Genomic DNA, 15,267 nt, shown 5'->3' on the forward strand with positions numbered 1-15,267 from the left:
TAACAAAATAAGTCAGTTAAATTTATAAGTTGTAGATAAAAAAAAGTGTACAAATACAAACCATCAACCATGCCCAACAGTACTAATACAATATTAAAGTACAACATATTTTGTAATCATTAAAACTAAGTATTGTATTTTTGTAAAGTTCAAACAACAAAATAAAGTGCAATAACAAATGTAGTGTGATGATGGATTCCAAAACTCCTCACTTTAAACTTAGTTTTACTAACAAAGTTTTCATTATTTAGTAAGTTGTAGAAATTACACATCCTTGACATGCATGGTATACCATTATGTACTGAAGACAAATATGACATTGATTTTAGTTTGTACGTAAAAATAAGTTTGAAGGACCTAACAAGTTTCATACTGCAGTTTTGTCTAATTACAGTTCTTATGTAAATGTAAAAAAAAAAATTAAAACAATAGTCTGAGAAGTCCTCAAACTTGTCTACTCCAACAGATCCATGAACAAAACTAGCACAGATATAAAAAACACTTAACAGTGAGTTTAAATGTGTATCTGTTAGTATTACTTAGTTCTAAACTTCCTTAATCATGACAGTATCTGACAGACATTAAACATTTGCTCAAATTTAAAATGTAAAATACAAATCTGAAAAAGATAAAATTATATATATATATATATATAATTGGATTTCTACATTATGTTCACTAGATACAAATTAAGCAAACAAAGCTCTTAAAAACTAACTACACACTGTGTTTAAAAAGAACCTCACAAGTGTTTAACACATTCAAAATGTACTTTTCTAAACAAGTTTAACATGATGCTATAACAATTTGAAATCAAACAGTATATAATTTTGTATAATTTGCTTATCATCCAACCAGATGTACCTCAAATTTCAGAACTGATTTCACATGAACCACCAACATCAGTACTTTTTGGTATCCTTAAATTTAAATGTACATCATTTAAAACATGATTTAAACACCATTCCTAATTTTTCTAAAAATATACAAGCTCTGATAAAAATATGAATATTTTAGAACAAGTATTTCATATTAAATATTTGTTTTAAATTTACATATCATATCATACGAAAATAAGAGTAACAGCATAATGTCTGATCCTATACCTTCTGCTTCTGGAAACTAATTCTTATTACATTTTATGAGTCTATGTATTACATAGTAGCGACTTTGTCCAACTTCTGAATAGTTTAAATATTTTCATATACAGTTTTCTTGTGTGACTGTTTCACTTAAAAAGTGAAAATGTGGACAACAATGCACAAAAATTTACCAATTTCAATGTCTACCATCTCCAATTCACTTTTAGAAACATTCTACACTTACATCTGTGATATGACTAGCTCTAAGTGATAATTAGATAAACACAAAACACATTATACAAGGGTATGCAACATAATGTAGAAATCCTTCTTATGTTAAAATACAAATTAACCTATTTAACACTTATTCCTCAGTGGAATAATATACAGAACTGTACATCCTAGGGTAACATGTATTTGACAATAATTATACAATTATGTCTTTATACTTTCAAAGTAGAGATATCTATAAATTCCTTAATAAATATAAATAAAAGCCATTGTTGTAATTATATTTTTACAAATCAAATTCCTGGCTTTAGTTTTCATCAAAAGTTACCAGAAAAATTGACTGATTAAATGGTAGGATATAATTTGTTACCCAAGTAACACAACTTCAACCTGGAAACACTTTGGTTTAAACCAATAACCATACCTGACAAAGTAGATTACTGGAATAAACAGAAGGCAAGCTTTCTTTAAACCAACACTATATGCATTGTCATATTTCAATATGACATCTCTTTTTCAAAGTTGCTCAATCATGGCAGGGCACTTTGTATCTACCCTACTACTCTTCTGACTGAGTTGTACAAGTATTAAAACAAAAAGAGAGATAAAGGGGTGGAAGTGGATATTTTGAAATGATTCTGAAGAAACCTTGCAAAGTATGTTCAGAGGATTTTATTTTCATTCAAGATGTTTTTATCTTTCCAAACTGTCTTATTTTCCAATGTTATATTTCATGGAAACTTCTTTGGGGGGGGGGAATAGCCTGTGCAGAGTTCCAATCAGCACACAAATTCCAACAACAACAAAGAGCAGCTATGTACCCGTAATAACTGTCATCAGTGATATGATGATATACATTTTATGACTCTCAAAAAGCAACATTTTCTCATGAGTCCAACAAGGAAATCTGAATCCTTTTTTTTCACACATTTGTTGTCACTGGTGATAAGAAAACAGGAAATTGCACACAAATACTAAGATAAAAATCCTCACTAACACTTTTGATTACTGACATAACATTTTTTAATTATTATTATTATTATTCTAAGCAGTTTGGTTCTCTTAAACAATTAAAGTTCACCAGATCATCTCCAAAAGATTTCTTCATGCTGGAGTCAAGGAAAAAGCTACAGTCAAGGGCTGTGATATCTTCTGGCAAACAGGGAGATATACAAGAGAGGGAACAAAATTATAGTTTTTGTTATTTCCATCTATTTCTGGTTGTGCCAAGAAAAAAGGTTGCATCATGAAAGTGCCAGCAGTGTGGGGACTCTGTGGAAGGGCATAACTCAAAGGAAGCTTACCTGGTCCACCATGATCAACAGGAGGTAAACCTAACTGATAAGAAAATCCTTTACATACAGGTTTTTTAAACTCTTCTGAACAAGATTTCTTGCTATTCAAAACCATATCATCAGAAAGGAAGGAATGTTGTATTTCAGCTCTTCTCAAAATTTCTGGATTGTTGTCATGCTGTTTACTGATATGTAGCTTTAACATGCTCCAAACTCTTACAGTAAATCTACAAGCAGGGCAATGGAAAGATTTCTGCATTTTTTTCTGACATAAAACTGACTTCCTGTTCTTATGAGTAGCATGAATATGTGTTAAACATAGTTCCCTGGTGCAAAACTTTTTGTCACACTTGCTACAACGATACCTTTTCTTTGTTTTTACTTGCTGCTTCACTTGCATCTGGCTTTTTGTATTCTGGATGTTTTTATTCCATCTCTTTTCTCCATTATTCTTGGTGAATAAATGTGATACCGTTTTTAGCGACTGTGGTAAGTCTTTTGCAGCAAATCCAGCTGCTCTATGACTAAGGAGATGTCGTTGAAGAGAGTGGTTGTAACGATATATCCTATGACAAAACTTGCAGAGAAATTTCTTATCCCTTTCAATGACTATTTTTGTATGTCTTTTCTCATGAGCATACAAATTGGACAGCCAACAAGTGTTGTATGTACAGTAGGAGCAGTGATATAATTTTAACCCTCCTTTTCTCTGTAAAAGGCCAAGACTCGTAGATTTTGCTCTTGGTGATAAGCCTCCATTAACTGGTTTATGAAGTTGACCTTGATTGACATCACCACTAGAATTTGATGTTTTTACTTCTATATTACTGGGGATTCCAGTTTCTTCATTAAGAGAGTGATGATCTTTAATCAGATGAACCTGGAGGGCAACTTGGTCAGAAAACCTCTGGCCACACATGACACAAACAGCAAGTATGTCATTAACAACCGTACTTTGAGGATTGCTCAGAACATTTTCTTTGGCAGAATTATGATCATTTATAATGTGGGTTTTCAACCACTTTATGCTCTTAAAATGCCTATCACAAAGTGGGCAAATTTCTGTGTAGTGAGTAAAATATCGGCTGTCAATTAATTCACCAGGTAGCAATTTTTGGTCACTAGCTACTGCTGAAGAAGATTGGGATGTAAGTTCTTTACTGGGAAAAGGTTCATCATATATGCCATGAGTGTTCTGCTTGTGAACTTTGAGGAAGTACTTACTGCAAAGTTTTTTCTGACAGACCTCACAAGTTACACCTCCAATAGTACTAATCTTGGCTGCTTCTTTTGGTTGCTCATTGAGATCAATTCCATGCATTTTTAACATATGAGTTTTCATAAAGTATTTGTTACAGAGTTCTTTATTACAGATATTACAAAAGTTAGAGCCAGTGAGGGTTTTAAGTTTGTTCTTTACTGTAGTAGTAAAGGGAATAACACTACTTGAGCTTAATGACTGTACAGATTTTACATAGGGCTTTTCGGAATGTGTACTGGGAGATGACACCTTGGTATCATTTGTCCAAATGTTATGAACATTTTGCTTATGAACTTGTAAGAAGTACTTATTAGAAAATTTATTTTGACATATTTCACAAAAAACTTCCAAGTTATAAAATTTCTTTGGTGGTGGTGTCAATGAATGATAGGGTTGTTGAGTGTGTATGGTGTTATCTTTAATTTTCTGTGATGAAGTTGTACTGCTTCCATCTTCACTCAATAAAAAACCATGTTCATTTATCATATGTGCTCTCAGATAATACTTATTGTCAAAATGAATACTGCATATACCACATGTTACTCTGTTATCATCAGCTACTACAGATGAATTTAGTTCTTTTATCATGGACTGCAGTTTCAGCAGATCCTGGCCTGAAGCATCGTCTTTCATATATGTGCTACACATGTTTATAGTTTGCTGGTTAGATACTACTGGTATAGTGTGGTTACTAATATTACATATACTAGATGGCTGTTTTGGAGAAACTGGAGAGCTGGGTTTTGACTTTTCTTCTTCCTCAATATATGGAATGTTATGAGTATAGAATTTGTGCATTTTTAATAGATACTGACTAGCAAAAGAGCGATTACAAGTTTCACATATTAATTTCCTAGTTTCTTCTCCATATGAAAGTGTGCCTTCTTTTTCAGTTTGATATCCTTGTAACAGAGTTTCTGAAGTGTTATTAGAAGTACAGACTTGACCAGTCTCAGAGGAAGTTGAAGATGTGCCTTCTCTATCAGATTGTGAAACCTTTCCAGTGGACTCTGGAATACTGACACTAAGTTTGTTGGGTTTGTGTGTATTTATCACACCAGTTTCCTTTAGCTTCTCTTGAGCAAAGAATGAGACATCCTTTTCGCTATTTGAAGAGTCTTCTGTCAATGCAATGGAAGCTTTAGTTTCAATACCTGTTGAAGATTTAACAGTTTCTGCAGCTGAACTTTGTTTAGGTGACACTTCTTGATTAAGCAAGATGTTATTTTGTACAGTAAATAAAGTATGAGGGTTATCTTTAGTTATTTCTTTGGCTAAATCAGGTAGGGAATTATTGTTATTTTCAATGGAAAAAACAAATCCTGGTGAATCAGTTGCTGATGCTACTGGCGAGGTAGCTTTGTTGTCACTACTTCCTGAATTCTGTTGGCTCTCTATACTAATACCATGAATTTTGTACATGTGTTTTTTAAGAAAATATTTATTACAAAATTCTTTCTGGCAAATCTCACAGAAAGCTTCCAAGTTCATAATTCCTTGTGTTGAAGTTGGCTTGATTGAAAGATTCTGTAATAAGGGAGGAAAAAGTGGCATTGGGTTGGTTAAGCTGCTATTCAGAAATGTTCCAGAATATGAAGTAATCACTGATTCTGCAGAATAAATTCCATGCTTATTTGCTTTGTGGGTTTTAAGAAAGTATTTATTACAAAACTCTTTATTGCACAGTTCACAGAAGGCTTCAGGATTGAATATGCGAACACTGGAGTTTGAACTGTTGGTATTTGCTGGATTCTGTCCCTGGAGCTGTTGTAGAACAGGAAAAAGTAAAGGTGCAACAGAGTTTGGAAACATTGTTGGAGAAAGAGACATGTTTGTTGGATTACCATCTCCTGGATGGGAAATGGGTATCAATGGAGGCATGGGTGAAAATAGAGCAGTTTTTGCAAATTCCCTGTTTTCTAGAGAACTACTACTGCTGGCACACAAGATTGGCATTGCACTTAAATTCTGTTCAACAAGAGATGACACCTCAGAGGTTCTACCCGAGTTGGAATTTTGCTGGGGTTCAGAGGTATTTGCTTCCCTGCCATTTAATGAGGTAGAATTGTTGTGAGACTGCTGAAGCTGCTTCTCTTGCAGTTTATGGAAATGCTCTTTTTCAATATGTACACTTAAAGATTCTATACTCTGAAACAAACTATTGCAATGATGACATGTCAGCAATGATTCTGTTCTTTTTTTAGGTTGTTCTGAACTATTTCTGTGTGTAATTTCCAAGTTTAAGGCCTCTTCTGGAATCTTTGAAACTAATTCCTCCCTTTCCTCAGTGTCAAGCACCTGTGTTGTGTGATACCTTACTGGATTACTCTGTTTACGTCTTTTTTTTGCCTGTTGTTCAACAAATACTGCAGAGTTAAATGCAATTCCACTTTCATTAGTTTGGTCTGCACTGTCTCCATCCTCATCTCCCAAGTTGTCTTGAACATCAGCTTGTGAAGAATCATATTCACTGGAGCTTCCTTCTAGTGATAAAACATTGCTATATGAAAACACATGAAAACGGCTCTCTTCTATTCCTGTTGGTTCTTCCATGATTAATTTTTCAGTTCTCCATACTTCTTGATTTAGTTTTTTTTTTCATACTGCTGGTTCTGTAAAATATATGTACTTTAAACATTTCCAATTATGAAAAATAAATAAAGATTTTATTCAGTTATTTTAGTGAAGAACTGGATTCATCCAAGAGTTAATATTCTAACCTCCTGCCCTGTGGGTTACAAGTATTAAAAACTAAATTATCGTATCAAGAAAAGCACAGTACTACTGTATACGTACACATACTTTGAAACCATACATGTGTCAAGGGCACATTTCAACAAAATTAACAAAGAATAAAAAGTGCCTGTACACTAACACCACGATCAAAAGACTTTTCAGAACATGTACATAATATAGCTGACAAATGAAGGGAGATGCATTTATAGCACAGGAAATACTTATGATAATTTAAAATATATATATATACACATATACATACAGACAATCAACTCGGGGAGGTATACTGTAAAGCACAATAAAACAGGAAGTTAAACAATATATATATACATATACACACACTTTAAATATGTTACACATATTAAATCTTGCATATCATGTATTTATATACTGAACACAGACACCAACTTGAAGTTTTGCCATGTTGTACTTGATAAAATACTTACTACAGAAAACATAGTTCGAGATTTAACATTAAAAAGTTACCAACGTGTGTTTATGAAAATAGATTAAAAGAACTTATTCTTAGTATAATAAAATTTAAACCCTGTAATTATTACTTTAAACAGTCCGTTAGGTTAAATTACTTAACTTTTTTGCAGATAACTGTATCACATAAATTGAGTTTAGTCGCTAAAGATCTTAGTTATTTTACTTAAAAAAGGGCTTTTGTATTTGAAGTTCTTCAGAATATCATCTACCTTTGGTGTATAGCATACAAAAATGCTTGGAGTATTTTCATTTTCTAAAGTTCCCTAAATTTTGATCACAGTATTTGATTATAAAACTTTATACAACCAAATTTATAGAAGAGTTTGATTCTCAATATAAAAAACATATACTTAAGTATATACTTAAATATACTTTTAAACTTTTAAATATAATTTGTTGTTTTAAAGACTGGTGTTTGTCACCCTACCAAACATAAATTACTTGAGCATGTCATTCTCTAATCTTAAGGACTGACAGCATAAAGCTCTGCCTTTTACAAAAGAAGTTAATGGTGTAATCCTGTGTCTTATGATGTATAGTTTTAAATAATTTTCACAATACTGAAAAGCCAAAATATATCTTCTAAAAAAATGTACTTGGCTATACAAAAATGCCATCAGCCAACCAACATATAAAATTAAAATATATATTTGTAAACAAGTTTGTTCACGTCAGGCACATTTCTATTTATCCTTTTATATTACTATTCAGGAGTTCATTAGTGTTCTTTATATGTTGGTTGGCTGATGGCATTTATGTATAGCCAAGTACACTTTTTTAGAAGATATATTTTGGCTTTTCAGTATTGTGAAAATTATTTAAAACTATACATCATAAGACACAGGATTACACCATTAACTTCTTTTGCAAAAGGCAGAGCTTTATGCTATCAGTCCTTAAGATTAGAGAATGACATGCTCAAGTAATTTATGTTTGGTAGGGTGACAAACACCAGTCTTTAAAACAACAAATTATACTTAAAAGTTTATGACTATTTAAAAGGTGAAATTGTTAGAGTAGTCCAGGAAGAACATGAAACACTCTGAATCTCAAAAATATACAAAAAGGTAAATATAAATGAAAACTAAAATTCACATTTCTGTCACACACACTGAAAACACTACATTTTCTAGATAATACACTTCGTCCTCACAATTAGCAGTATTAGAATTAAAATACTAAAACAACTAATTTTATACAGAAGTTACTTGCATACAATTACTATACTTTGAAAGTCCCCATACATATAGGACTATTCAGTGATTAGTGTTATAAGAGACTAGTAGTGTTGTGGCTATCAGCTTTCTGAGAAAACAATGTTTAACATGTTAAGTGTACATTTAATTTATGTTTCTGCATAATCAATTCAAAACAAACCAAGTTTCTCATACTTTGTCACATAAATGTGCAATAAAACAAACCATTACAACTTAAGAAATTACATAAACAAAAGACCAAATTTATTGTACACAAAAAATATAACTTCAGAAAATAACTATTCCATTTATTTCTCATTTTATTCTTTTTTTCAGGGCCATCTGTATTAACATTAACAAGTACACAAATTATATGAACATTATAGTAGTTGGGTAGGGGACTTTTCAAACATTCTTTTAAATTATGCACTTTAGAAAGTATAATGTCACAGTTTAATCTCAAGAGATACAGAATGTATGTGTAACAAAAGAGGGAAAATGAAAACAAAATGGAAACAGTAATATGCAAATTTATAACTATAAAGTTTTTTGTTGGGCCATCTTCCACCTTCTTTGTTAGAACCTGTTTTAATAATGTTTTTTAGGCTTAAACTTGGTTTATTGGATAAAAATAAAAATTATAAAGACAAACTATATTTTAAGATTTCCAATCTAGTGACACATTCAACTTAATTTCTTTTTGACATCTCTTTCTAACAAATATTACAACACAATTGCAATGAAGTATTATATCTCAATTTTTGCACAAATACAATCAACAAGACCTTTTCTAGAAGTGAATAAAAACCCTATAACCCAAACACTTTTGAAAGGAAAATCTTTCTTCTTCAGAGGCAAAATTGGAGTCCCAGCACTGTGGTTAGTGTTTTTATTCATTTCTGTTAAGCCTTTTTCAACTTACAAGTTTTTCTAACAATGATTTTTTTTCTAAATAGTTTTAAATGCATTAAAAAAAATGTTTACAAACAGTATGTATCATATCCATAAAATGAGTAGGTCTATTATATTACCAACACCAGTTTACTGGTATTCAACTTTAGATCTAAATTATGCAAGATGTATAGCAAATCTAAGCAAGTATTCATATACTCAGTATCACATAAGGGTCTAATATAGCATTATGACATGATATGGTAACAAAGTGTTTAGATTACCAAAGTATGTAATATTTTAATATTATACAATGTTATTAAAAATACACAAGTATGCTGTACCAAATGTGACTGATTATCCTTTAATAAGAAAACAGTTCTGGGAAATTAGTGTTTAATACTGTAAAATATGATGTCAAGGATATCACACTTCTATATGGGAATATTCATTATCATTAATTTAAAAGTACAATATTTCCTCCCTGATTCTTTCTCTGCTTGAATTATAACTTTAGAAAATAATTATCAATTATTATTATTATTAAAAGAATAATTGTTTAGCAATTGTTATGTATGGCTATTAACCCCCAGAAATGACCACTTAGACCATTTACAACTATCATAATTGTTGCTAAGTCAAAGAAAATTTTAAAGCCAATTGCAATCACAAAAATACAAACTACAAACTTTGTACAATTGTTGAAAAGCAACTCAGAAATACAAATGACTGATGTGTGCTTTAGATCTTGATGTGTAAAACTTGAATTTCGTTATATACCGTATTTTCCGGTTAATAAGTCAAATCACCGAATAAGCCGAGGCCAATTTTCAGCTCTGAAAATGAGTGTTTTTGCTTATTACCGCCCAATAAGCCAAAGCCATTTTTAAGAAGTGACAAGTTTCTTCAAAATGATTTCTTAGTCTCGTTTCAGCGTCAGCATGCATGTTGTGTGTGATCATTGGCGTTCTGTAGTAAAGCAGAACGTGTCGTATTGAGACAGAGATGGAATCAATATGTCATTCGTTATTGGCTCCACTCACTGTAATTAGGTAACCAATGAAATTCCAGAAACGACGTTTCACTGTAGTCTTAACATGCTTTGCTGATGGGACAAAATTACCGCCTATGGTAATTTTCAAAAGAAATACATTTCCTAAGAAGAAGAAATTTCCGGAAGGAGTGATCGGCCAATAAGCCGACCCCCAAAAATCAGGTCCAAAATTTAGGGCCAGAAATTCGGCTTATTAGGCGGAAAATACGGTATATATTTTACTATTAACTGAAATTGAGACAAATATACAACTTAAGGACTATCCTATATTAATTTATGATGTATGTTTGTGAATGTGTTTGTCCCCAAACCCCTCCCCTACAGTATGGATCTAGCAGGACCTTCAGTGGCATAAAAAACGTCCAGACCTCCTTATGTATATGGCATGAATCCATATTAAAGAAGTTACTATGGGGAGTTAAAATATGCTTGGAAGGTCATTCACATGAGAAGGGGGTCTAGGAATAGGCATAAGTTAATAAACTATGGCATGAATCCATATTAAAGAAGTTACTATGGAGAGTTAAAATATGCTTGGAAGGTCATTCACATGAGAAGGGGGTCTAGGAATAGGCATAAGTTAATAAACTTAAATTTTACATCAAATCTTATGATCCTAGCCCCTAGATGAGACAAGGGTGTCATATCTTAAACTGTATTAATGCCCCTACTTACAAGCTGGCAGAACCAAACCTGGTACATGTTCAGGTATCCTAATGGTATTTATTTTGTATAGTTGTTCTATGGAGTAGTTGAAGCCCCATATAAGTGGATTCCAAGGGTGCTACAAATGTGTTCAGAAGAATACTCAGACATTATAGGGTCTTGGAGTAGATTTGCATGATTACAGAATGTGAAAACTGGCTTTGGATTTTGTGTTTTTGGCTCTCTCTTTGGATCATAGAGCACCTGTCTGAAGCTGTGTTCACCCTCCCCCTCCAACCATACAAACAGCACATCTGTTCAGTCACCATGGGCAAGTGTCCTAACATAGTTTGTTTTCACATACAGACTTCCCTTGATACAGATAGAGAAGTAACTGAATAGCAGAGGAGCTTGATGGTACAATGGAACTTCTATGAATCATGGGAGGAACATCTGAACCCTAGTGGTTCAATGTATGCAAAATTCTTATCAAAAGCACTCTTAAATCTCTTATGTTTATAAACAGCTACATGTTGGCCCAGACAAGTCAATGATAACTTTAAAAAATCTTTAAAAACACTGTTAATAACATTTAATTTGTGGTTAAATTAAAGTACAATAGCACCCAATGATTGTTTGGCATTAATTGTAGGAGTTTACCATGAATGTTAATAAATATCTATATTCTCATTTTGTATCAGATGTTAAAATAATCAATAAACAAAAAATTTAAACTGTCATGTAGAAACAATAAACTTTTATGAATTTGAATAAAAAAATGTATGTACAATAAATATGGTACAAACAACCAATAAATGCACCTTTTTGAAGCATCTGAAATTCTTATAATCCATTCTGGTAGTAAATAATACAATTTTCTCCAGTGTACTGCTTTTATAATCCAGGCTCAAGTGAAAACAATATAAAGTAATTCAACGATCCAAAGGAAAAATGTGTATTTATTGGTAAAACAGCATTATTCCACTAATGCATGTATTGTAGTTGATAAATAAAACATTCTATGTACTTTTCCTTCGTGTATAATAAATTGAAGAAATTTCAATATAAAAGTTTAGATATATACAAGAAACAAATGCACAGTTTGAAAACTTCACTTATTATACACTCCCCTAGTGGTATCAGAAGCATTTTTCATCAATGATTTGCAGTGAGGTAATAAAATAATTGTTTTTAAGAATTCTGATTTTTATAATACAAATTTTCTTGCAGAAAACATTACTAGGTTACTTACTTATTATGTAGGAAAACAGGTCAAGATTTTCAGACCATTTTATTAGCCTATATTCTAAGCAAGGGTTGAAAATTCCATAAATCTTGGATTCAGGCCTCTCACAGTTCATTATCAGGCGTTTAGCTTACTAAACATCAAGGTTAACAAATTTTATAAAGAAATTATGACTAGTTTAAACATTTAGTAAATTTAACACTGACTTGTCAGTGAGCCTTACACTGGCTACAGGAATGGTAGCAATTTGGTAATTTATTATGAAGTCCACACTTTTACACAACTATATTTGCTATGTTTTGAACATTTACTTCATAAAGATTATAAAATATATTTGTCTGGCCAAAAAAAGTATTATTAGAAAGAGAGTCATTTTCTTAACATTAGTTTCACATAATCAAATAAATAAAAGAAAAAATTAGTGACAAACTAAACTAGTTGATTCTAAAAGGCAGAAAGTACAAATGAAAAAAATGTTTGTACATTTGAACAACATTATGAAAATGATAAACTGTGGCTGAATTTCAATGATACTAAACAAGAAATATTTTATACATTTTGTTAGCAATATCTTTGTCACCACTAATCTCAAATACAATATAGAAGTAAAGACAAAGAACAATAAAGCTGAGTTTCAACTGAAATATCTTACCACTATTGATTTCACAAAATATCTATACAAAATTTCCAAATTATCTTTAATTTTGGTGGAATTATCCAAGCAGTTAGAAAATTGCTTCTCATTTAGATAACAGAACTTTTGAAAATGTTATAATCCTGCTGAAAGAACTGAAACCTATTTCAAGAAAGTCAATGTAAACATTTGCCTCTCAGTATGACTTGGGAATCTATTAAATATGGAAAACACAACTAACAGGGCTATTGGTAGAGGTAAATAAGATGGATGTGAAAATTTATTTATAGATGTTGGTATCATCTGTATTAAGAAGAGATTTTCAATTCTTTCACAAAAGCTGTTGTCACTGCTTTAGATTTTTAATTTTACAAACACAAACATGTTCAAGTGTATAAATAAATATAAATGTTTTACTTAGATGTGGACTACTACTTTTTCTAACACTCAAGATTCAGAACAATACTTATTTAAAAGGAATTAAGTAGCTTTCTGGCATCATGAGTTTAAACAGTAAGAAAAAGATTGTATATTTCATTAGTTTATTTCCACACATTATTTTTAAAATTAACTTTAAGTAAAAATATTCAAGAATGTTCCTTTGAAGATGCCCATGTCATCATCAATAAAAATGCAAAGAACTGTCACAATTATAGCTTTTCTAAGGAATTTATCTTCAAGTTTTTTAAAAATTATAAGAACAATTTTGAGTTTAATGGTAACATACACTATTATTATGAATACATACATTATTTTATAAATAAACTTACAATTTACAGAAGCAACTTGTACTGTAGGCAAAAAGCTTTTTTGAAACTCATGGTATTTCAAGCCAACAGTAACAAAAAAGTCATAAAACTTATTTACAAACAAAATTTGGATCAATTTCTTCATTCTTGAAATATTGTATGTCATGCTGATGTTTAACTTGCAACAAGCGTCACCTTACCCCACAGGATATACATTGAGTTGCACAGACTGAAATGAATTATTTTTGATAATAATGGTATTTAAGTTAATTACAAAATAAAGTGTTTAAAAATTGTATTTTAATACCTATCTACCTATATATATGAACTTCTTACAAATGTTACCACAAATGTATGTAAATAGCAAATATATACATATTAATCTAGCAAACTGATTTTTAGAAATTAGTTCTAATTTTCAATATGCATTCTTGAATTTTGTAGAATTTATTATAATTAATCTTAAAAAAAATCAACAATCTAATTTATCAGTTATGGAACTTGTAAGAAAGGATACTGTAATAACACCAAATCCTTATTATGTTCTTTCTTAAACTTCTAATTTTTAACCATTAATGCCTTAATACATTAAAATACAAAAATAGTAAACCTTATTTTACAAGCATATCATAAAACCTGTGATCTTTACACACATGGGCTATTTTTAATTTTAGGAAAAAAAATAAACAAACCCTATAACCTAAGCACTTTTGAAAGGTGGACCTTTCTTCTTCAGGCAAACTCTAGAAAGAAGTTTTTGAGAAGAATAGCATACTAAAACATTAACAATTCTTTTTTACAACTAACCTTTGAGAAAACAAGTATAACAAAATTACTTACTTTTGGTGGTATTAAAGCAAACATAAATATGTGTAGTTTTCTTTAGTAATTTTACAAGTTAACATTTTTTCACGAATCTTCTCATTTTATAATTGTGTAACTATGTTCTATTTTTTTAGAATTTAAAATACTTTTCACTTGGTCAAACCTTTCACGTAAGTTTAAAAAAAAAAAGTGTAGACAGCACACAACAAAAAATTAACCCTTGTGTCGAACTTAAGTTTATTTGTTCAGATTAGGTTTGTACAATACTTATCTTAAGTGAAACTGACAACGAGTTACACGGTAAATAAAATGCGTTCTACAATTAATATCCGATTCAACGAACATTCAATATGTGCTAAAACACCAAGAACATAACATCCCTTTAGCCTTCAACGCGTAAATTTAAAATAAACACCAGCCACTGCGCACCTGCTTACGTACAACACACTATAATACCCTGTACGGCAAGCAAGAGATTGAAAATACTGTTGCTGCACAACCCACTAGTATTATTATAACAAGGCTTTAGCATTTAAATCAAAACAAATCTAAGTAACAGTTTTCCTCTTCTGAATGAGGAAATTCATATACACAAATAAACATCTTGACAAGGCTGAAAGAAAACATAAAATCAAGATTATACTTACGCAGAGTCTTTCAATGTTTTACCTAACAGGCCGCAGCAGCCATCTTAGTTTCAGTTATCAACTCCCACAATTCCTTGCAAGTTAATTTACGAAACATGCCTACAGTATGCGCTAGCGCAGGGATGACTCGTTGACGTAGAGAAGCAATGCTTTGCAATTAAGTTAGAGCATGAAATGGCATTGTTTAGCGGCATGAAAAGTATGAAATCGACATTTGATAGATGTATGCCACCAATACACGAGTTCCACAGGCACAAAGATGTAAAACAAAATTGAACATATC

The 15,267-nt window shown here is 31.2% G+C and overlaps 1 protein-coding gene across 1 annotated transcript; it reads right to left on the bottom strand.

Moving 5' to 3' along the window:
- Positions 1-2,060: 2,060 nt before the first annotated feature.
- On the bottom strand, positions 2,061-15,051 carry LOC143249362 (uncharacterized). The gene is made up of 2 exons (XM_076499081.1): positions 14,985-15,051; positions 2,061-6,481 (listed from the first exon to the last, which is right to left on the bottom strand). Exon 2 carries the CDS (start codon positions 6,420-6,422, stop codon positions 2,418-2,420), a length of 4,005 nt encoding a protein of 1,334 aa, XP_076355196.1. The 5' UTR covers positions 6,423-6,481; positions 14,985-15,051; the 3' UTR covers positions 2,061-2,417.
- Between the last annotated feature and the right edge of the window lie 216 nt (positions 15,052-15,267).

The sequence above is a fragment of the Tachypleus tridentatus genome, chromosome 4 (assembly GCF_004210375.1).
Source record: "Tachypleus tridentatus isolate NWPU-2018 chromosome 4, ASM421037v1, whole genome shotgun sequence".
NCBI classification, from domain to species: Eukaryota; Metazoa; Arthropoda; class Merostomata; order Xiphosura; family Limulidae; genus Tachypleus; species Tachypleus tridentatus.